At 47.9% G+C, this 23,589-nt stretch overlaps 1 protein-coding gene across 1 annotated transcript in view; it reads right to left on the bottom strand.

The window, feature by feature from the left end:
* The window catches only part of CCDC87 (coiled-coil domain containing 87), a 107,906-nt gene that overhangs the window by 24,845 nt on the left and 59,472 nt on the right, over positions 1-23,589 (bottom strand). The window contains 4 exon segments of the mRNA XM_073556883.1: positions 1,002-1,105; positions 11,408-11,522; positions 13,456-13,592; positions 14,088-14,204. Coding sequence (XP_073412984.1) covers positions 1,002-1,105; positions 11,408-11,522; positions 13,456-13,592; positions 14,088-14,204 — 473 coding nt within the window.

Below are 23,589 nucleotides of genomic sequence, written 5' to 3'. Positions count from 1 at the left end.
GGCTTTCTTTTAAAACACAACATCCTGCTTGTATTCCTCTTCCATACTGCACTTCTATATTTTTGCACATCAATCACTATCTAAAAAAACCTTAAATATTCACCCCTTTATATTTTTAAGAATGGCCAAAATATATGCTAAATCTCTAATAAATATAGTTAGAAGAGCTCCATTTGTCAAATACAGAACATCAAATTGCAGCATAAACATATAATTTAAGTGATTCTGTCACCAGATTTTTGCTACCCTGTCTGAGATGTGGATGATGTACGGGCAGTGACCCTGAGGCCAGAGATGTATCACTTACTGTATTGGTTGCTACAGTGTTGATAAAATGCTCTGAATGCTGAGCTCTGTATAATCCCGCCCACACTGATTGGCAGCTTTCTGCCCATGTACAGCGCCAATTAGTGATGTGGGCAAGGTTATACAGCACTCATGAATATGCTTAACTACCAGGCAGCAGGTTTACTTGTCCTTTAATGATAACCTCCTGCTGAAAAAAGTGATTTTAGCAAAATTACTGCAAGCGGCTCAGCAAATGACACATCACTGGAATCAGGGTCTCTGCCCCTACATACGGTGTTTTCAGCTTAGGTGGCTAAAACCAGGAGACAGATTCCCTCGAAATGACACAATTTTGCCTGACTGTAATCACCATTAGAGAGAATGCACTTGCTACATTATTCCCCAAAAGATTTTGGAAAAGTTCAAGTATTCTCATAGTTTTTGACTCTTTTCCACTCAGGGTAAGGGCGCCGTCAGATGGCTGTATGACACGGACGACGATAGCATCGCAATCATGGAACTGTCCATCGGATCTCCTGACCTGAGCGTGACAACATTTATCTCTATGCAGCTGTCACCCTCAGGTCAGGAGAGCCAACGGCCAGTCCGTGCTCTGCAATGCGATCCTCGTACAAGAAATACGGCCGTCTGACTGTGACCTAATAAGGATTTCTTTTAGAGAATTATACAGGTGACTTCCACACTGTTCAGACCTTCTTTGTTCTTCTCTCTTTAGTTTGGCTGCGATAGTTGCCTGTTCTTCATCCTCAGAATCACTCTTGTATAGATGGTATATTACCTTTAAATAATCCAGATCCTGAAAATGAACACACAAACTCATTAATATAGCATATTATCAGACTGATATGACCAAGCGACAAAACTTTTGTCTTGCCAAAATCTCACCATTCTATGTCCATTAAATGATCAATATTTCTGCATTGATGGCAATTTACTTTCTTAACCTAAACCACATTTCGGAGGGTTTCAGCTTTCAAAAGAATAGTTTATACAACCAATGGATGAATTTACCGTCAGGTTATAAGCTTTTATTTACATAACATGGATAAGAGACATAACTTCTGTCAGGGAGTGTACACTAGGCAGCCCAGAAAGTGACATTACTGGAGTCAGGGTTTCGTCCTCTACATTATACTACTCTCAGATTAAGTGGCAAAACACCAAGGTTACTTACTGGTAGCCGGTTTTTCCAGAGCCCATGACGGCACACATGAGAGAGGGGATCCGCCCAGTCAGGACAGGAACCCTACTGAAGATAAAAGGAGCGGTACCTCTCCCTCGCTTCAGTTGGTTTACAGAGCATGAGAGGCCCCCTGGGTTAGTACACATGGTAAAACTATCACCACATTATATCTAACTAAAAAAAAAAGCACCCAAACTATAGTGCACACCAAAGGAGTGAAAAGGGGGGAATATAGAGGTGCAGTCATGGGCTCCGGAAAAACCGGCTACCGGTAAGTAACCTTGGTGTTTTCCCGTCTCCCATGACGGCACACATGAGAGACTTTTGTACGATAAGACACCTTAGGGAGGGACCACCTCTTGAAGCACCCTTCTACCAAAGGTTAGGTCAGTAGAGGAAGATAGATCAAGTCGGTAGTGCTTAAAAAAGGTTGAAGGTGAGGACCAAGTAGCGGCTTTACAAATCTGATCAATCGATACCTCAGCCTTCTCTGCCCAGGAGGTAGCCACGGCTCTGGTGGAGTGAGCCTTGATGCCTTCTGGAACCGGAGCGCCACTTGCGGAGTAGGATAACATAATGGCCTCCCTGATCCATCTGGCAATGGTACTCTTAGCTACCCCGTGCCCTTTTCTACTACCCTGAAAGGCTACAAAAAGGGACTGATCTTTCCTCCACTGACTAGTTACTGACATATATTGTACTATGGCTCTTCTTACATCTAATGTATGGAACTTTTGCTCTCCAGGGTTTCTAGGATTGTTACAGAAAGATGGCAAGGAGATCTCCTGAGTCCTATGAAACTTTTGGACTACCTTGGGGAGATAGGCCGGGTCTGGTCTTAGAACCACTCGGTCATCCAAGATCTATGTATATGGAGGACATATAGATAGAGCTTGTAGGTCGCTCACTCTTCGGGCTGATGTTAAGGCTACCAGTAAGACAGTTTTAAGTGTAAGTAGCTTTGGTGACAGCTCTAGTAGTGGTTCAAAGGGATCTTTGGTTAAGGCCTCTAAGACTAGGTTGAGGTCCCAGGGTGGTATCTTTGGGATAATGACCGGCCTTGACCTGCCACAGGACTTTATGAATCGGGACACCCACCTATTGGCTGCTAAGTTGCAGTTGTATAGGGCCCCCAAAGCTGAGACTTGGAATTTGAGTGTGTTAGTGGCTAACCCCAGTTGCAGCCCCGACTGTAAGAATTCTAGGATAGGTCCCACTGGCACTACATCCCCCAAGGGTTCCCCCAGGAAGTCTAGGAACTTTTTCCACGTTCTACCGTAGATTTGGGATGTTATAGGTTTCCTACTTTTCAACAGGGTGGAGACTAACCCTGGAGAATCCCTGACGACTCAGTAGCACCCTCTCAAATTCCAGGCTGCTAGATGGAAGCCTTTCACCTGAGAGTGGACCACTGGTCCCTGGGAAAGCAGGTCTGGAATCTCCGGTAATATCCATGGATCTGTCACCGACATGAGTCTCAGAAGGGAGAACCAAGGCCTCCTCGGCCAAAACGGAGCTATAAGAATTATTTTCGCTCGATCCTCCCTGATTTTCCTGACCACTACTGGGATCATTGTTATCGGGGGAAATGCATAGGCCAGAATGAACTTCCAGGGTATTTATAGGGCATCTACCGTGAAGGGGTTTTCCCTTTGATTTAGTGAGCAGAACTGCCTGACCTTCCGGTTGTGTGCGGTAGCGAACAGGTCTATTTCTGGTTTGCCCCAGGCCTGAACTATTTGTTGGAAGACTTGGGGGTTTAGGGACCATTCCCCTTGTCTTAGGTGCCTGCGACTCAGGAAGTCTGCCTGTATATTTTCTACCCCCTTTATGTGCAATGCTGTGATGGATAACAGATGTTGTTCTGCTAGCTGGAAGAGTAGATCCGATATTTGCATGAGGCCCCGAGATCTCGTTCCCCCCTGGTGATTGATGTAGGCTACTACTGCCTAATTGTCCGTCATGACTCTGGTGTGGCGGCCCCGAAGTAAAGGAAGGAAATGTTTCATGGCTTTTTCCACTGCCCATAGTTCTTTTACATTTGAACCGTGATCCTTTTCTAGCAAGGACCAGGTCCCCTGTATTGAGTGGGATCTCAGGTGTGCTCCACATCTTGTGGCACTCGCGTCTGTTGTAATGTTGTCCTCGACTGGTTTTTGCCACGGGACACCAGCTGTTAGATTCTTTTCTACAGTCCACCAGAGCAGGGAATCTCTTACAGCCACTGAGAGACATAGCTTGCCTTCTAAATGTCCTTTTAATTGTTTCTGTGCTGACAGAACTTCCCACTGTAGTTGCCTTAAGTGGTACTGCGCCCATGCTACTGCGGGTATGCATGATGTCAACGAGCCTAAAAGGGACATTGCGTTCCTCAGTGTCATATTTGGTCTTTATATTGCTGTGCGAGCTAGGCCTCTTATCTTGGTCACTTTGCTCTCTGGTAGGAGGCAGCGTTGTTGCTCGGAGACCAACATCAACCCTAGGAAGGATTGCTTTTTTACTGGGGTTATCCTTGACTTGGGGATGTTTACTATCCATCCTAGTCCTACTAGAATTGCTATCACTTCCTTCACTTGATGTGCGCAGTGGGACTCCGATCTCCCTATTACAAGAAAGTCGTCTAGGTATGGGACGATCACTATGTCCCTGGAACGAAGAAAGACATTACTTCGGCCATCACTTTGGTGAATACTCTGGGGGCTGTAGACAGGCCAAACGGAAGGACTGCGTATTGGTAGTGTTTCACCTGCCCCTGGACATAGAGCGCTACTCTCAAATATTTTTGATACTCCCGATGAATTGGGATGTGATAGTAGGCATCTTTTAAGTGTATCACTGCCATGAGGCAATGCTGGAACAGGATCTTTGTGGCCGTGTTGATTGACTCCAATTTGAAGGAGCAATTATCTACCCACTGATTGAGTCTCCTCAGGTTGACAATGGTTCTCCAAGAGCCGTCTGGTTTTTGCATTAAGAAGAGGGGGGCGTAGAACCCCCTTCCTCCTTCTTGCACTGGGACTTCATGTAGGACTTGTTTTTCACTAGTCCCAAGACTTCCGTCTCCAGGGCGAGCTGTTGCTCTTGGGCTTTCCTTCTGGGTGTCATTATGAAGGTATGCCTGGGCAGACGGATGAATTTTATTTTTAAACCGTCCTTTATTATGTTTAGGACCCATGTACTGGGGGAGATATTTGCCCAGGCGGAAAGGAAGAGAGAAAGCCTTCCCCCTATCTCCGGTCCGATGTCATTGGGGAGATTTTTTGGAGGAAGTGGAGGGCCCTTTAAACATATAGCCCGATCCTCTTCTTTCTTTAAAGTCCCAGCTTTTTCTATCTCCCGGGAGACGACTCCTGTTAAATCTCCTCCTCCGAAAGGGCTGCTTTTTAGGTTCTCCCGGAAATCAGGGAAAGCTTTTCTTCCTATCACCCGCATGTTCCAGAATCTCTTCTAGTTTTTGGAATTGGACATCGCATGGAATGGAACATAACCTATGTTTTGATGGTAAATCTCCAGGACACCCTTTAAGCCACAGGGCTCGTCTTGCTGCATTTGACAGGCTTGCTGCTCTAGCTGTCAATCTTGCGGAATCTGCAGAGGAATCCACTAGGAAAGCCGCTGCTCCGTGTACCAGTGTCAGATTAGACAGAATTTCGTCCCTAGGAACTCTATCCCTGATCTGGTCTTCTATTTGTTGTAGCCAGACCATGAGGGCACGAGCAGTACAGGTAATAGCTATCGCTGGCTTTAATCCACCTGCCGAAGCTTCCCAGATATGTTTTAGGAAACCATCTGCTTTTTTATCAAGCGGGTCTTTCAACATGCCCGAGTCCTCTAATGGTAGAGATAACTTTTTTGAGGATTTGGCTACGGCCCCATCAATTTTTGGGATTTTTTCCCAGGTCTCTGAATCCTTTTGTTCAAAAGGGTACCTTCTTTTTGATGTAGAAGGCAAGCCCCCTGACCTCTCAGGTTTTTTCCATTCGCTGTCAATTAGGGCCTTTATTTTATCATTTACAGGGAAGGTGCGTTTTTTCCTTTCCTCCAATCCTCCAAACATCATATCCTCCAATGATTTAGGAGTCTTTTCCTCCTTAAGGCCCATTGTAGCCCTAATAGCTTTGACCAGCTTTTCCACATCCTCTGTTGGGAAACATGGACGGCCGCCTATATCGATGTCCGAGGAGGATTCTGAGGACTGAGTAGAGGAAGAGAAGGTGGAGGGGAACAAGGATCTTTCCCGCCCCTTCTGCCCTGGCGAGGCCTCTGAATTAGAATCCCTTCTATGACCTCTTTTATCCTTCTTTTTAAGGGCTGCCTTTAGGGAACCTTTCACCTCATGCTGTATTAACGCCTTAAGGCTGGTTACCAAATCAGGGGTTTCCTCCTGTATAGTTTTATTTATACAGTCAGCGCAGAGGTCTTTCTGCCACTGATCTGCCAGCGGGTGTTTGCATAGGGCGCATTCTCTATTTTTGGTTTTGCTGCTGGCCTTCCTTTACCCCTAGTGATCAAACAGAGAAAAAAGGAACCCCGTTACCATAAGGGTGACATTCACGTAGATCACTCACCACCGCTGTCAATCAGGGGTACCGATCTCGGAGGCTCCTCAGATGCACACGTGACGTTTTTTCTGGACGTCTCAGTCATGCCGGTCACGTTTACGACTGCCGCTCCCACCACTCCGGCTGCTCCTGGTATGCTGGCGGCCCGGCCTAGCATCTGGCGAGAGCTCTTGCTGCTGCTGCTGACGCTGCTGTCGCTGCTGTTGTCGCTGCTGACGCTGCTGCTCATCTTGCCTCACTTCCATCATGAAGCCTTGGGCATGAGTGCGTCTTCTGTGGTCATCCCCCTTATGTAAGGGAGATCCACTGCACTCTCCGCCTCCTCCGGTTACCCCACAGCCCCTCCCCCCCCCCTGCCATGCCGCCGGGAACTTATCTTGCCGGACGGCGTTTTTTCCTATGGGCGCCACCATCTTGGATCCTGGCGCCGCCTCCCGACGTCACGCGAGCATGCCAATTCCCAGCGTGCCCTGCGTGTGACGTCAGAGGGGCGCGACCCGGAAGCGGCCCGCTGCTTTTTCCATGCTCCAGGATGCGGCAGAGGGGGAGAGGGCGGCGCGGCAGCCACAGCAGAGCCCCAGGACCCCAGGCCGTGCTGCTTCTGCGCCCGCTCAGACACTGAGCCCCTGGGGGACCCGCGGACGGCGCTTCCCTCTCCCGACGCACGGCGCCCAGGACCCTGCCTGTTCTTCCACGCCGGCACGAGAGAGGGGCAGGTACATGATCTTCAGTACACGGGTCCCTGTCAGGACAGGAAACCCAACTGAAGCGAGGGAGAGGTACCGCCCCTTTTATCTTCAGTAGGGTTCCTGTCCTGACTGGGCGGATCCCCTCTCTCATGTGTGTCGTTATGGGAGACGGGAAAAACCTGGTGACAGATTTCCTTTGAGCAGCACTCTAAATCCAATCTGAGGCCTCCTTCACATACCTATTATAACCCATGCTGTTATGCCCATGTCCGTGTTTTTAAAACATGCAGAGAAATATCCATTTTTTTCTGGGAAAATGGATGAAAACGGCCAATACAAGTATATGGGTCAGTGAAAAACACGTATAACACACAGATGGAATGCTGGTGCTGTCCGTGTTTAACATTGCAAAGTACAGGAGACGTTTTATTTCTTTCTTTAACCATACAGGAAAAACACTGATGGCAGACACATGGGGAGCATGCATACCAGGAAAGGGGGGGGTGAGGGGACCATGCATACCAGGATAGGGGGTGAGGGGACCATGCATACCAGGATAGGGGGTGAGGGGACCATGCATACCAGGATAGGGGGATGAGGGGGACCATGCATACCAGGATAGGGGGATGAGGGGGACCATGCATACCAGGAAAGGAGGGCGAGGGGACCATGCATACCAGGATAGGGGGATGAGGGGGACCATGCATACCAGGAAAGGAGGGCGAGGGGACCATGCATACCAGGAAAGGTGGGGTGAGAGGACCATGCATACCAGGAAAGGGGGGGTGAGGGGACCATGCATACCAGGATAGGAGGGGTGAGGGGACCATGCATACCAGGAAAGGGGGGGGGGCGAGGGGACCACGTATACCAGGATTAGGGGGTGAGGGGACCATGTATACCAGGATAGGGGGGTGAGGGGACCATGCATACCAGAATTTGGGGATGAGAGGTTCCATGCATACCAGGATGGGGGGCTGAGGGGGCCATGCATGCCAGGATTGGGAGATGAGGGGTACCATGCATACCAGGATAGGGGGGGTGAGAGGACCATACATACCAGGATGGGGGGGGGGGCGAAAGGACCATGCATACCGGGGGTGATGGGACCATACATACCAGGATTGGGGGGTCGGGAACCATGCATACCAGGATAGGGGGGTGAGGGGACCATGCATTCCAGGATAGGGGGGTGAGGGGACCATGCATACCGGGGTTCGGGGACCATGCATACAGGATAGGGGGGTTCGGGGACCATGCATACCAGGATAGGGGGGTGAGAGGACCATGCATATCAGGATAGGGGGGTGAGGGGACCATGCATTCCAGGATAGGGGGGTGAGGGGACCATGCATACCAGGATAGGGCGGCTCGGGGACCATGCATAACAGGATAGGGGAGGCAAGAGGACCATGCATACCAGGATAGGGGGGGGGGGGGGCGGGAGGACCATGCATACCAGGATGGGGGGGGGGGCGAGGGAACCGTGCATACCAAGATAGGGGGGGTGAGAGGACCATGCATACCAGGAAAGGGGGGTGAGGGGACCATGCATACCAGGAAAGGGGGGTGAAAGGACCATGCATACCAGGAAAGGGGGGTGAGAGGACCATGCATACAAGGAAAGGGGGCGAGGGGACCATGCATACCAGGATAGGGGGGGTGAGTGGACCATACATACCAGGATGGGGAGGGGGGCGAAAGGACCATGCATACCGGGGGTGAGGGGACCATACATACCAGGATTGGGGGGTGAGGGGACCATGCATACCAGGATTGGGGGGTGAGGAGACCATGCATTACAGGATCGGGGGGGGTGAGGGGACCATGCATACCGGGGTTCAGGGGACCATGCATACAGGATAGGGGGGGTCCAGGGACCATGCATACCAGGATAGGGGGGTCGGGAACCATGCATACCAGGATAGGGGGGGTGAGAGGACCATGCATATTAGGATAGGGGGGTGAGAGGACCATGCATATCAGGATAGGGGGGTGAGAGGACCATGCATATCAGGATAGGGGGGTGAGGGGACCATGCATACCAGGATAGGGCGGCTCGGGGACCATGCATAACAGGATAGGGGGGGGCAAGAGGACCATGCATACCAGGATGGGGGGGGCAAGAGGACCATGCATACCAGGATGGGGGGGGGGGGGCGAGAGGACCATGCATACCAAGATAGGGGGGGCGAGAGGACCATGCATACCAGGAAAGGGGGGTGAGAGGACCATGCATACAAGGAAATGGGGGCGAGGGGACCATGCATACCAGGATTGGGGGGTGAGGGGACCATGCATACCAGGAAAGGGGGGGGTGAGGGGGACCATGCATACCAGGATAGGGGAGTGAGGGGGTACCATGCATACCAGGATTGGGGGGTGAGAAGACCATGCATACCAGGATGGGGGGGTGAGGGGGACCATGCATACCAGGATAGGGGAGTGAGGGGACCATACATACCAGGACTAGGGGTTGGGGGACCATACATACCAAGATTGGGGGGTGAGGGGATCATACATACCAGGATTGGGGGGTGAGGGGATCATACATACCAGGATTGGGGGGTGAGGGGACCATGCATACCAGGATAGGACGGGGGCAGCACATACCAGGATAGGAGACCATGTACCAATAAAAATGCTGGCCACCCGGGCGTAGAATGGGTTCATAGCTAGTTCAATAATAAAGTGCATAGTGCCACCAATATAAGCCGAAGTATATCAGTGCACAGCCTGAGATGTCACCATCAAATGCAGGGAAGGAAAAGAAGGGGGCCAAAATTATTTCAATGCATTACATACAATGCTGATCATATAATATCCTGCATCAATATCCTCTTTTAATAATAAATAGTAAATGCAGATCAGCCATAAATGCTGTGGTGTGACTGGTGGTCACATGGATAACAGGAGGTATGTATCACAGGGATGGCAGCTCCCTGTGATGTAGCCCGGAGTATTTTCTTAAGTGTACGTAAAATTTTTAAGTAGTTGTTGTTCACATTTGGGTCCGGGCTACGGGTAGCTATGAGAGTTGGGAGGGTCTGGCTACCCATGTACCTCACTCCGTGGTGAGGGGGGCTTACTGTACCCCATTTTGCCTGAAGATATGTGTGTGGTTGTGAATTTGGAGGACCTGTGATGAGGTCATGATCATGTGATAGGTTATAGGTAACTGGGAGTGGTTACAGCTATCTAAGGAAGGTGTGTAGCACTTGTGAGAGAGAGTGTTAGGAGTCTGTCAGCCTGAACAGAGCTCCCATGCTCCAGGCTCGGACGTCATATAGCCTGGGGAAGCCGTGCCAGCGAGTCAGAGCCAAAAGGAGCTGACGGTCTTGAAAACCGCGTGATACTGACTGGGGTCAGTGAGAAGGATTTACAGGATACCTCTGCGGATAAGAGGGATCCGAGAACCTGCGTGGCCAACAGGTAAGGGTTTTGAAAACCATGTGATACTGACCGGGGTCAGAAAGAGACTATGTGTGAACTGATATTTAATCGGATACCTCTGAGTATAAGAGGGATTCGAAAACCTGTGTGGCGATCCAACAGGTAACGGTCTTGACAACCGTGTATTATACTGAGTGGGGTCAGTTAGAAGTATTACTAAGTGAGAGACTGTATTCGGTTTAACAGACAGTGTGATGGCTGTTGGAACTGTCTAAATAATAAACCAAATAGACCCGTTTAAGCCCTGAGCGTTTACCTAAAAGACCTGCAAAGTGAGTAATCCCCGTCCACAGACAGTGCGGAACGTTACAACGCCTATCACCACCCAGATGATTATCCTATTCTATCCTTACCCATGTCAGAGGCCAACCTGAGCGCAAGTGCCCCGACGCGCGTTTCGCTGTGGCTTCTTCAGGTTGCAAGATATTATATGATCAGCATTGTATGTAATGCATTGAAATAATTATGGCCCCCTTCTTTTCCTTCCCTGCATTTGATGGTGATGTCTCAGGCTGTGCAATGATATACTTAGGCTTATATTGGTTGCACTATGCACTTTATTATTGAATGCTGCTTTAAAATTGCATGCCTGATACCTCTGCATCTATTTACAACTATGCCCTCCATTGCCTATATGGTTACATTAGTTAGATGGACAGCAAATTAAGAATAAGTGCCGCCCCGAGTGGCCAGCACTTTAGAGAGTTTTTTAAGGGCTAAATCATTGACATTTTTAATTGAAACAATTTGAAGAATTACTTTTTAGGGCGTTGTTTATTAAGTAAAAATAAGTTACTAAAAAGTACAATGCCCTTTTAAACATGCAAAGTCCTTTGGTTGTTAGGGGAAATAGTCACAGCGAGAAGTGTCTGGCAGCAACTTATTCCCCTTTCCCTATTCAGCACATATGCATGCCCAACTGAGCCGAGCATGCACATATATGGGGTCGATAGAGAACATAATAATTAGCAAATTGTAAGTGTTTAAAATAAAACCAGCAGTTAGTATTGAATTTAATTACTTTCCATGGTGTTTTCTAAAACGGATTCAAATTATTAACTATACAGCCTATATAGGAAGCTGATCATTGCTGCTGTATATACGAGCTCTACAGATGTAAATAGCCTATCCTTTGTGTGTAACTACCAGATTTGTCTCAATAACTAACCTTTTTATCTTTGTGCTATTACTTTTAGACACATTTTACATACCTGTGTGGAGATATACTTCATATAGTCATCAGTGTTAACGATAGACTTCCACCAAACAAGCCAGGAATTGCACATTCTGGAAGCATCTTTATCAGTAGGTATGTGCTGGACCACACTACCAAAAGGACAGGGACAATGATAGACATAATTGGTTCTGTTCTTTTACAGCATAGACTAACCATTTAACGCAAATATTAATCTCTGCTCAATATAGGTACATAGATGAGCAAGTTACAAAATATTTGAGCCTGAAAAGACAATTGAGCCTGACAATTTTAATGCAACTCGCCAAGAGCTTTTCCTTATAGGAGCATTCTGTGTTTTCCCTGACATAGGGCTCATACTCACATGAGAGAAACTCGGACGAGTCTTGCATGTCAATACCCGGCACTGCCGCCGCCACTCAGATCGGAGCTTGCCGCATAGAAATACATGCAGTTGAAAGCTCTGATCCGAGTGCATGCGAGACTCGTCCGAGTTTCTCGCATGTGAGTATGAGCCCATACAGTACTGTGCAAAAGTTTTAGGCTGGTATGGAAAAATATTGTAAAGTAACAATGCTTTAATAAATAGAAGTGTTAATATGTTATTTTTATCAATTAACAAAATGCAAAGTGAGTGATCAAAAGGGAAATCTAAACTCAAATTAATATATTTGATGTGACCACCCTTTGCCTTCAAAACTGGATCAAAGAATCAATTATTCTTGGTACACTTGCACACAGTTTTGGAAGAAACTGGGTAGGGCGGTTGTTCCAAACATCTTGGGAGAACTAACCACAGGTTTTTGTGGATGTAGGATGCAAAACCTTCTGATGCTATCACATAATAAATATCTGCCTGCATTTCTCAGATACCATAAAATGAGGCAACGCTGAGGACTGATGTTGCAGTGGTCAGCCATGGAAATTTAGTGTAGAAGATGAAAGACGCATCATATTTACTGTACTTCCTTTCGATATCGGTAGATGTCCAGCAGTGACATCAGCTCAGAACTGGCAGCAACCAGTGGAACTCAGCTACACCAAACTACTGTTTGAAAAAGTCTGGCCATAACAGGTCTTCATGGAATAGCAGCCAAAAAGACATTACTTTGACATGGAAATGAGGCCAAGTAACGCATCTGTGCATGTAAACGTAGGAACAAGGTTGCAGGAAAATGGCAGCAGGTGCTCTGGATAGAAGGGTCAAAATGTGATATATTTGTCTGACGCAGAAGGCAGTTTGTTTGCCAAAGAGGGAAAAGAGGTAGAAAAATAAGTGTCTGCAAGCAACAGTAAAGCATGGTGGAGGTTCATTACACGTTTTGGTCTACAATAGAGTTGGGGACTTGATCAGGGTTAACAGTGTCCTTAATGCTGAGAAATAAAGGCAGATACTTATCTTTCATGCAATACCATCAGGGAGGTGTCTGGTTTGTTTCAAACATACAACCAATGTCAATAAGAACTATTTTCAGAATTAAGAGTCTTGGAAGTGATGATATGGCCCCTACAGAGCCCTAATCTCGTCATCATATAATTGTCTGGGATTACATGAAAAGACAGGAAGATTTGCATAAACCCCCATCCACAGAAGATCTGTGGTTAGTTCTACAAGATGTTTAGAATAACCTCCCTGCCAAGATGTTTAGAATAACCTCCCTGCCAATTTCCTTCAAAAACTGTGTACAACTGTATCTAAAAGAATTGATACTTTGATGCTATTTAGTAGTCAAAGGGCGGTCACACCAAATGTTGATTTAGCTTACATTTCTCATCAGTCCATTCACTTTGCAGTTTGTAAGAAAAAATATCCTATTCACTTCATTTTTTAAAGTATTCTTACTTTGCAGCATTTTTTGCACTTCTACTTGCACAGTACTGTAGGTCAGTAGTAAAAAAAAGTATTAGGCATGCTGAATTTCAGTGTCTGACTCTTTTATTCTAAGGTAATATAAGCTGTCAACAGAGTTATCGGACAGCACCTTACTCCCTATTGAGAACAAGTGTACAAAAACAGTATATGGTAGGTAGGGAGATGGCATAAAGAGCACCTTAAGACTTTACCTTTCACACTTATCGCTGGAACCCAGAGAGTCCAGTTCCTTGTTAATTACACGCTGACCCATCTTTTTAGTCAGTGTTGAGGAAGCTGCATATACGGAAATATCCACATTTGTTGCAAAGGGTTCAAAATCTAAATCCTTAAATGCGAAAATAGAAGAAAAATCAGGCAGGCATAGCATGCACAGAGACAACAATCTGGAGGCAGAAGGAGGGAAATTTGGCGATTCCTTTCGTGAGCTGCTACATAGTCTTGTAAGAGAAATAATATTAATGTATGAAGTGTTATCTACAGTGACAAAAGACAAATTTACAGATGATTGTGTGCACTCAGCCTTGGATTAAATATAGATCATCACATTGTAGTGTGCACATTATTCACTGTGCACAGTAAACTATAACAAAACAGCTTTACTTGACTTTTCTGATGCAAAGAAACGGCAAATCATACCTGCAAACAGTTCCATTTTTACCACATCACCTTGTGAACTGGACAGAGTGTGGAAGAGTACATGAAAGGGGGAAGGAGTGAAAAGTTTGACATATCCCTAAGCTTGGGATTTAAATGCTTAGAATTTCTCCATACCGGCTCGATTTGATGATGTTTATACAGTCACATAACATAATTGAAATACCTGGTCAAATCTCAGGTGATCTGTGGAAACATTCTTAGTGAGTTCTGTATAGACTTCCTGAAGTTCTTGTCCAACATAAAGGTTTCCGTCCAATCTCCTCACAGTAGCGGCCTCAATCTGTAATGAAAAACTGCTCTTTCAGCTTTGAAAATCACACATTTAAATCTTTGAGGTTATCAAGCAGGGGTGGATGTCCATTGGTACAATCTGTGTGGCCTCACAGGGGCCCAAGAGGTGAGTCGACCCACTTTTACCTTCAGTTCTGTGGAATTGTGCATTATGATGAGCTATTGGACTGTAAAGGACCCATATACTGTTCTTGCATGCGCCATTTTCTTATCAGGACCATGGTATGATTTTTTGATTAAAAAAAAAAAATAATATGTTGAAAACCAGCCTGTACATTTCCATGTTTCTTACTGTCACAGCCGCCGTCGCGCCTCCTTATACTCACCTCCCCGCTCCAGCACCGCAGCGTCTCTCCGGCCGACAGCCGCGGCATCCTGCTCTGACTGGTCCGCGGCCGATGGCGTCACTGCACGCTATGCGCATGCACCGTAGGCCGCGGCTCCCTCCTCCTCCTTGAGCTCCGGTGGTGCCCTGACCCGGAAGCACCGCCGGACCAATGGAAGGCGATACCTGGGTATATCAGACCACCCTCCTGTAATGGAGGCGCCTGATCTTTGTGTTCATAGCACATTAGGCCCACTACTCAAAGTCTCTGGTGTTCACACACTCTTCCTTGCTTGTGTGCCTGCAGTCCCTACTCCGGTCCTGTCTCCTGTGTCCCTGCTCCGTCCTGGTGCCCGTGCTCCGACCTGCTGCCAGTGCTCCCCGCCTGCAGTCCTACTCCGGTCCTATCTCCTGTTGTTCCATGGTCCTCTCTTGCAGTCCTGTCTCCAGTGTCCTGCTCCGTCCTGTTCCGTTGTCCTCGCCTGCTGTCCTGCTCCAGTCCTGTCTCCCGTGTCCTGCTCCGTCCTGTTGTTCCGTGGTTCTTGGCTGCAGTCCTACTCCGGTCCTGTCTCCTGTTGTTTTGTGAACCTCACCTGCAGTCCTGCTCCAGTCCTGTCTCCCGTGTCCTGCTCATCCTATTGTTACGTGGTCCTCGCCCACAGTCCTACTCCAGTCCTTTCCTTTCCCGCTCATTTCTGGTATCCAGTGCTCTGTCTGTCCCTTGGAGGGGCTTTCCTGCTTCTCAAAAGAGCCGCCCCTCTTGGTACCGGCTATCGTGGTACTCGAACCTCTGGGCCTGCTCCTAACGATATTTTTATACGTTAAGTGTGACTCCAGCCTAAGGGTGAAATCTGTAGCAAATATGCCGCATAATCTACGGCAGAAAATATAGGCCTTCTTTTAAATGTGGATTATAGTGTTCAAAGTTTTTTGAACAAAATGAAAAAAGATTAGTGTACAAATACAATATATCACAAAAAGAAAACACAGAATGACAAATGTGCAAAAATACCCTGCAGTGAAAAATATGACAGTAATCAGCAAGTGCTGGTAAAAAATGATAACAAATACAGGGTATTTAGTCGATACGTTTTTTGCAAAAAATGTATACCAAGTCACTCCACCTCGTCACGGTAACCCTTAACGGAGCAGTCCCTATCTAATGCATTTAAAACCTGAACATATGAACAGTGTCTAAATGAACAGGATTCAGACAGGCGCTTCCTAGTGTGGGCACGTGGTGTAAGACGGCTCTTTACATTAGATAGGGACTGCTCCGTTAAGGGTTACCGTGACGAGGTGGAGTGGCTTGGTATACATTTTTTGCAAAAAAAGTATCAACTAAATACCCTGTATTTGTTATCATCTTTTTACCAGCACTTGCTGACTACTGTCATATTTTTTACTGCAGAGTATTTTTGCACATTTGTCATTCTGTGTTTTATTTTTGTGTTTCAGTCAGTGGGTGGTGTGAACACTGTCCGACCGAATTGTTCACATTTGTGCATGTCACGTGTTTTTAATCTACTACAGAATGAATTAATTCAGCTCTGTGCAGCCTCACTGGCTGCCTGGAGATGAACTAATTACCATGGGAAAGTTTATGACTTTTTTAAATACAATATATCAGTAAATCAGTTATGAGTCAGCTACCACTCCCTTACTAGGAAAAACTGAAGAGAGTCAGGAATGTGTTAGATAACAATTCATAGTATAATGTCCAACAGGCTGAAAACTTATGGTAACTAATAAACTGCTCAGGGCACTTCCTTCACAAATGTGTCAGTCCGACACGTTTACTGTAAGACTTCATGCAAATTACAGTTAAAGAGAACAGGTCACAAGGACCAGGCATTGTAAACTAAAGGTAAGGTTATAAAAGCGCTGTCCTACTGATTTTATTTTTACCTTCAGTGGAAGAATCCACAGGCTGGTTGTTTTTAATGATGATTAGAAATTTGGGTGAAATAAGCTGTTCATGCATGGAGGCAGAACTGTGGGTAGGGTTTTCAGCTCTGCAACGGCCCCTCAGCTGCCTCTTTCATATCTTCATACTGTTTAAATTGTTGCCGTGTGCGCACATTGACCTCTCAATGGTTTTCAATAAAATGGTGCTGGTGGCGGCGCATGCGCAGATTGAGATCTCAGCCTGTCATTGATCCAAGATCTATATCTGTGCATGGACCACCACGGCGTCAATAAAACTGAAGCCCACCACAAGATAAATGTGTGCATCGCAGCCACAGTTAGGAAGGTGCTGGTGCAAAATTTTAAACAGTATGAAGATATGAATACCTGCCACCATGCACGAACAGCTTATTTCACCCAAAATTGTAATGATCAATAAGGAACAATGAGGCTGCAGATTTCTACACTGAAGGTACCTATTAAATCAGTATAACAGCGCCATTAAAATGCCTGTTTCTGATGACAGGTTCTCTTTAAGTCCAATTTAGATGGATTGATTTTGGTTTATTGGTCATTCACAATCGTTGTCCCCATACAGCATCATGTTGGCAGCACATCCTCCGGGGATCAACATGCCAGCTTAAACAATATACTCACCCTAGTGATTGGCGGCATGTTTAAACAGACTGCTTACTGGAAACAAGCGCTCTTATTATTGGCCTGTTTAATTGGGCCCTAACCCGTCTTGCTTTAATTTGAACCAATGCAGGGGCAAATTTGGCATTGACTCTACCAAGAGAACGTACAGTTGGCTAGTTGGGTCCAGTGCCACATCTGAGGGTGACGGCCCTGCAATGGAGAGCTGTAAGCTGAAGCTAGCACAATCAGGGCCGCCATCAAGGCATTACTGCCCTTACTGGTGGTGATGTATTGAGATGGGGGGGCTCAAATAATGATGAATTTGGAGTGGGGGTCAGCAAATGATGAATTGAGGGTGGGGAGGGCAAATAATGAATTGAGGAGGATGGGGAGAGCAAATGGCGATAAATTGAGGGTGGAGGACAACAAATGAAGATGCATTGGGGTGTGTGAGAGTAAATGATGATGAATTCAGACTGGCGGATTGGGGAACAGCAAATGATAATGAATTGAGGGTGGGGAAGAATGAATAATGATGAATTAGGGGTGGGGAGAGTAAATGATGAATTGAGTGTGGGGGAGAGCAATGATGATGAATTAAGTGTGGGAGAGAGGACATGACAATGAATTGGGGCAAAGGGGGGCATGTAAATATGAAATCAGGGGAGCGGGAGGTAAAGAGTGGAGGGCGTTGATGCATGAGTGTGACTGGTAATGAATTGAGAGAGAGTACAGGTGTTAATTTATATATTTATAGAGTGGGGAAAAAGTCTTAGTTACTCACCGGTTAACGGTATTTTTCGGAGTCCATGACAGCACCACCTGAGAGAGGGGATCCGCCCTTCAGGAACAGGAAACCTACAGATACAAAAGGGCGGCACCTCTCCCATGCATCAGTTGGATTACAGAGCACCACAATGGTTAATAGCAAAATTTATACACAGTGTTTTTTATACAACTATTCCTTACTAGTGTACATATAAGAGAAAGAAGTGCATATCCAAATTTAAACTACAAAAGGGGGGGGAATATACGGGTGCTGTCATGGACTCGGAAAAATACCGTTAACCGGTGAGTAACTAAGACTTTATTCGGTCGTCCATGACAGCACCACCTGAGAGATTTACAGAGAGTAATAACTATTTTAGGGAGGGACTACAGCCTGCAGTACCCTTATACCAAAAGAGAGGTCTGTGGAAGCACCCAAGTCTAGCCTATAATGATTATAAAAGGTGCTCGGAGAGGACCAAGTAGCCGCCTTACATATCTGGTCAATGGAGACTTCTGATCTCTCGGCCCACGAGGACGCCATGGCTCTGGTGGAATGCGCCCTCAGTTTTGCAGGTGCCGGTCTGCCCTTTGAGGTGTATGCAATTGAAATAGCCTCTCTAATCCACCTAGCTAGTGTATTTTTTGACACTCTACAGCCTTTCCTGGGACCTTGATGGGAGATAAATAGGGCATTCTCCTTTTTCCAGGGGTCAGTAACCGCCAGATATTCTTTAAGGCATTCTCTAACATCTAAGGTGTGTATTTTCTCTTCCTTCTCATTAGCTGGATTAGGGAGGAAGGATGGAAGGACTATTTCCTGTGTTCTATGAAAGCTAGAAACTACCTTCGGTAAGTACGCCGGGTCAGGTCTGAGTATTACCCTATCGTCCTTAAACTGTAAATAAGGAGGACGCCTAGATAATGCCTGGATGTCGCTTACTCTACGAGCGGAGGTTAGAGCTACCAGGAAGGCTACCTTGAGGGACAGGTTTTTTATAGAGGCTGATGAGATGGGTTCGAATGGAGCTTCTGTCATGGCTGTGAGGACTAGGTTCAAGTCCCATGGCATGAATCTATCCTTCACCACTGGCCTGGATCTACCTGCTGCCTTGATGAATCTACTGACCCAGTAATTACCCGAGATGTTGCAGCTAAAGAGGGCCCCCAAGGCTGAAGCTTGTACTTTGAGGGTACTAGTGGAGAGCCCCATTTCTAGACCTTTCTGAAGAAATTCTAAGATTTGATTTATAGGAGCCGAACCCCCAGCGACTACTCTAGAGTTCTTTAGGAATCTCTTCCAAATTCTGACATAGATCTTGGTAGTAGTGATCTTTCTACTTTTAAGTAGAGTGTCAACCAGGTCTGGGGAGAAGCCTTTATCTTTCAGCAGTGTCCGTTCAAACTCCACGCCGTCAGATGTAGGCCAGCCACCTGAGGATGAAAGACTGGGCCCTGGGATAGGAGATCTGGGATCTCCGGCAGGACCCAAGGATCGGACACTGACATGGTCCTGAGGCATGAGAACCAAGCCCTCCTGGGCCAAAACGGAGCGATCACTATAACTTTCGCTCTGTCTCTCCTGATTTTCCTCACCACTAGAGGTAATAGCGATAGGGGAGGGAAGGCATAGGATAGCCCGAAATCCCACTTTATCAGCAAGGAGTCTACCGCCAGGGGGTCTTCTCAGGGATTTAGTGAGCAAAATTGCCTTACTTTCCTGTTTTCCTTGGTGGCGAAGAGATCTATCTCTGGCAGTCCCCACTTCTGTACAATCAGGTCGAAGATAGAGTTTTTTAGGGACCATTCTCCTTCCCTTAAGAGATTGCGGCTCAGGAAATCTGCCGTGGTGTTTTCCCCTTTATATGTAGAGCTGTTAATGATAGGAAATGCTGCTCTGCTAGCTGGAACAGCCGTTCTGCTACATTCATCAGGGATTTGGAACGGGTCCCGCCTTGGTGGTTGATATACGCTACGGTGACCAGATTGTCGGAGAACACTCGCACATGATGGCCCTGTAGATACACAAGCAGTTCTTTAGCCGCCAGCTCTACTGCTGTCAATTCTTTCAAGTTGGATGACATCTCTATCTGATGATGCTCCCATAGGCCCTGGACCAGAATTTCCCCCATATGAGCCCCCCAACCGGAAGGGCTAGCATCCGTGGTGATTATGCGGGATATGTCATATTCCCAGGGAACCCCTCTGGATAAATTATTCTCGTCTAGCCACCATTCTAGGGACTCCCTTGTGTTTCGGGACAAGGTTAGCTGGCCCTCTAAGTAACCCCCAAGCATTTTTTGATGCCTTAAGACCTCGCCCTGTAGAGTTCTTGAATGAAACTGGGCCCACTGGACCGCCGGGATACAGGAGGAAAGTGAACCTAGAAGGGACATGGCTTTCCTGAGGGACATGGTCGGGTTATTGGAAGCATTCAGGACCTGATAGTGTAGGAGAACCAGCTTCTCCGGGGGCAGACGGCATTCCTGTTTTTCGGAATCTAGGATGAGGCCCAAGAATTGTTGGATTCTCATCGGCTGTAACCGAGATTTTTTAATGTTAAGCAGCCATCCTAACCGTTCTAGGGCAGACCTTGCCCTTTGTAGCTGTTGCAAACAATGGTTAGCCGTTTTCCCTACAATCAAGAAGTCATCTAAGTAGGGAACTACTAAAATGTCTGATTCACGTAGATGGGCCATAACTTCCGCTACTACTTTAGTAAACACACGGGGAGCGACTGCCACCCCAAAGGGGAGGGCCGCATACTGGAAATGTTGAACTGACCCATCTAACTGCACTGCCACTCTGAGAAAACTCTGATGATCTGCATGAATGGGTATATGGTAGTAGGCATCTTTCAAATCTAACACCACCATGAAGCAGTTTTGAAACAGTAATTTTATTGTTGAATTAATTGTTTCCATCTTAAATGGACGTGTGACCAGGAATTCATTGAGGGATTTAAGATTTATTATGGTCCTAAAGGAACTGTCTGGCTTGCGGACCAGGAACAAAGGGGAGTAGAAACCTTTCCCCCTTTCTTCCTCTGGAACTTTAGTTAGGACCTTTTTATGGCAAAGATCCCGAACTTCAGCTTCCAGGGCAGACTGTTCTGATGAGGATGACCTAAGAGGAGTGACCTTAAAACGATCTTGGGGAACCCGGGAGAATTCTAGTCGTAGGCCCGCAGTTACCACCCCCAGTATCCAGTTGCTATTAGAGATTAATGCCCAGGCCGGGTAGAAGGCAGCTAGTCTCCCCCCTACCGAAGCAACTAGTCATTGGGGCGGCTTTTTAGTGTCCCGTGCTGGACCTTCCTGGCGCCCCCCTCCTCCGAACATGAATCCAGTACCTCTCCTTTTGTCGTCCCATCTGCCCTGATCCCTGGACGGCCTCCTACGGAAATATCCTTTCCTGGTAAAGGGGCGTCTAAAAGAGGGGTTCGGCAGACTGGGGAACTTCTTTTTATCGTCCCCGGCCTTCTCTAAAATTTCATCCAGGACGGGCCCAAACAGGTATTCGCCCTCACAAGGAATGGAACAGAGTCGAGATCTGGCCTGGATGTCTCCTGGCCAGCATTTTAACCAGAGAGCCCTTCGAGCTGCGTTGGATAAACCTGTGGTTCCTAGCCGCCATCCTCGCAGAATCTGCTGATGCATCAGCCAGAAAAGCAGCAGCACTTTGGATAACTGGTAAAGCTTTTCGAATGTATGCTCTTGAGGTTCCATCCTTCAATTGGGAATCCAGCTGATCCAGCCAGACCATCAAGGATCTGGCCGTACATGTGGCCGCTACCGCTGGTCTCAAGGCACCCGCTGACATCTCCCATGTTCCTTTCAGAAAAGAATCCGCTTTTTTATCTAGCGGGTCTTTTAAGGAGGCCATGTCATCGAAAGGTATGGAGGACTTTTTGGAGGCTTTGGCCACTGCCGCGTCCAGCTTAGGGGCCTTGTCCCATTTGGTTACCACTGGGTCATCAAACGGGTACCTTCGTTTGAAGGCAGGTGGCAAAGAACCTCTTTTTTCAGGCTTTTTCCATTCTCTATCTATTAGGTTCTGGACTTTATCATTCAACGGGAAGGATCTGCGCTTTCTGGGATCTAGGCCTCCGAACATCACGTCCTGTGCCGAAAGTTCCGGTTTTGTGTCTGCTACCCCCATGGTGCCTTACTGCTTTAACTAACTTATCCATCTGGTCTAAGGGAAAGCAGAAACGGCTCGAGTCTTCCTCTGAAGATGATGAAGTGGAGGCCAGGGAATCTGAGGAGATATCGATTCCAGGTGCGGCCGAGGACTCTGAACCAGAGAGGTTAACATCTCTTCCCTTAGAGGAGTCTTTTTTAGATAGGGCCTTCATTTCTGTCCTGATTATCTCCCTCAGGCTTGTGGTGAAGTCTGGTGTTTCTTCCGCCACCTGTATGGACGGGGAAGAGTGTAAGGGCCTGTCAATCTACCCCTAGGGTACCCCTATCCAACCCCTACCGTTTGTCGCACGCATGGCTGACACAACTTTTTAGGGTGGCCGTCTGGCAAAGGGCAATTACAGAGGGCACATTCCCTGTGCTTCTGCTTCCCCGTAGCTTTCCTTGCCTGCGAAAGAACAAAATAAAACACTGCATCAGGGTACATTCACGGAGATCTCTTACCCATGCAGATGAGGCAGGTACCGGGTCACGGAGGGAGGCAGGAGGGTCCTTTAGCCTGGAGGAACTTCTGTGGCTTTGTTCGCCCGTCCGTTTCTTCTTCTGCTGGCCACTCGCATGTGAATTCACTGTGGCCTGTTTCTCTGGGCGCTCCTGCGCCTCGTCCTGCTGCTCTGTGGTGGCTTCTGTCGAATCCATTGCTGGGCCTTCAGAAGCACCCCAGCAGCGTCACCTCCTGTGCTTTTAATGCCTCCCACAGTGTCCGGGTCAGCAGGGCTCTGGCGCGGCACCTCCCCCCCCCGCGACTCCCCCCCCACATGCTCCGTCCCCCCCCCCCCCCGGGTACCGCGCGCCGCCCCAGACCGCCGAGCACTGGCGGCGCATCCCGGAAAGCCGGCCGGCACCCGACTTCCGGTTTTGGCGTTCCCGGCCCCGCCCCTTCCGCTGCGTCACTTCCGCCGCGCGATCAAGACCGCGGGAGCGCGCGGAAAGGAGCCGGCACGGCGCCCCCGGCTCCGGAATGCCTGCCGCCCCCACATGCGCCGACCTGCGCCCGCCGCACAGGCGCGACCGCCAGCCCCCGGCGAGAGAGAGAGAGGAGCAAGCGGAGACCGGGTGAATGCAACAGGAGGGGTTCCAGGGGTCATACATACCTTGTGCCGGCCCTATGGAGACGGCTGTCCACCGGACCCTCTGCTCCGCCTGCTCCAACCACTGTCGTGGTGACCTACCCGGCCCCACCGTGGCGCATCCAGGGACCCGAGCTTGACCGAGGTAGGAGACCCCCCCGCTACCTGGGTCGGTCAGCCGGCCTGGGAATCCCTCGACGACTCCATGATGGACCATTTGTAGGAAGTCCCGTCCTATAGGAACAGGAAACCAACTGATGCGTGGGAGAGGTGCCGCCCTTTTGTATCTGTAGGTTTCCTGTTCCTGAAGGGCGGATCCCCTCTCTCAGGTGGTGCTGTCATGGACAACCGAATAAAAGTGGCTATTTATAGATAGTGGGGGGGCACAGTGGTGGATTACAATTTATATTTGGAATTGTGGGTTGCATAATAACTATATTAATGATGGGTGCAAGTCTATAT

Source organism: Dendrobates tinctorius, unplaced genomic scaffold, assembly GCF_039654945.1.
Source record: "Dendrobates tinctorius isolate UK_male_01 unplaced genomic scaffold, ASM3965494v1 ptg000241l, whole genome shotgun sequence".
In the NCBI taxonomy this organism is placed as follows: Eukaryota; Metazoa; Chordata; class Amphibia; order Anura; family Dendrobatidae; genus Dendrobates; species Dendrobates tinctorius.
Note: the sequence above shows the minus strand (reverse complement) of the source record. Positions and strands in the feature narration are given on the sequence as shown.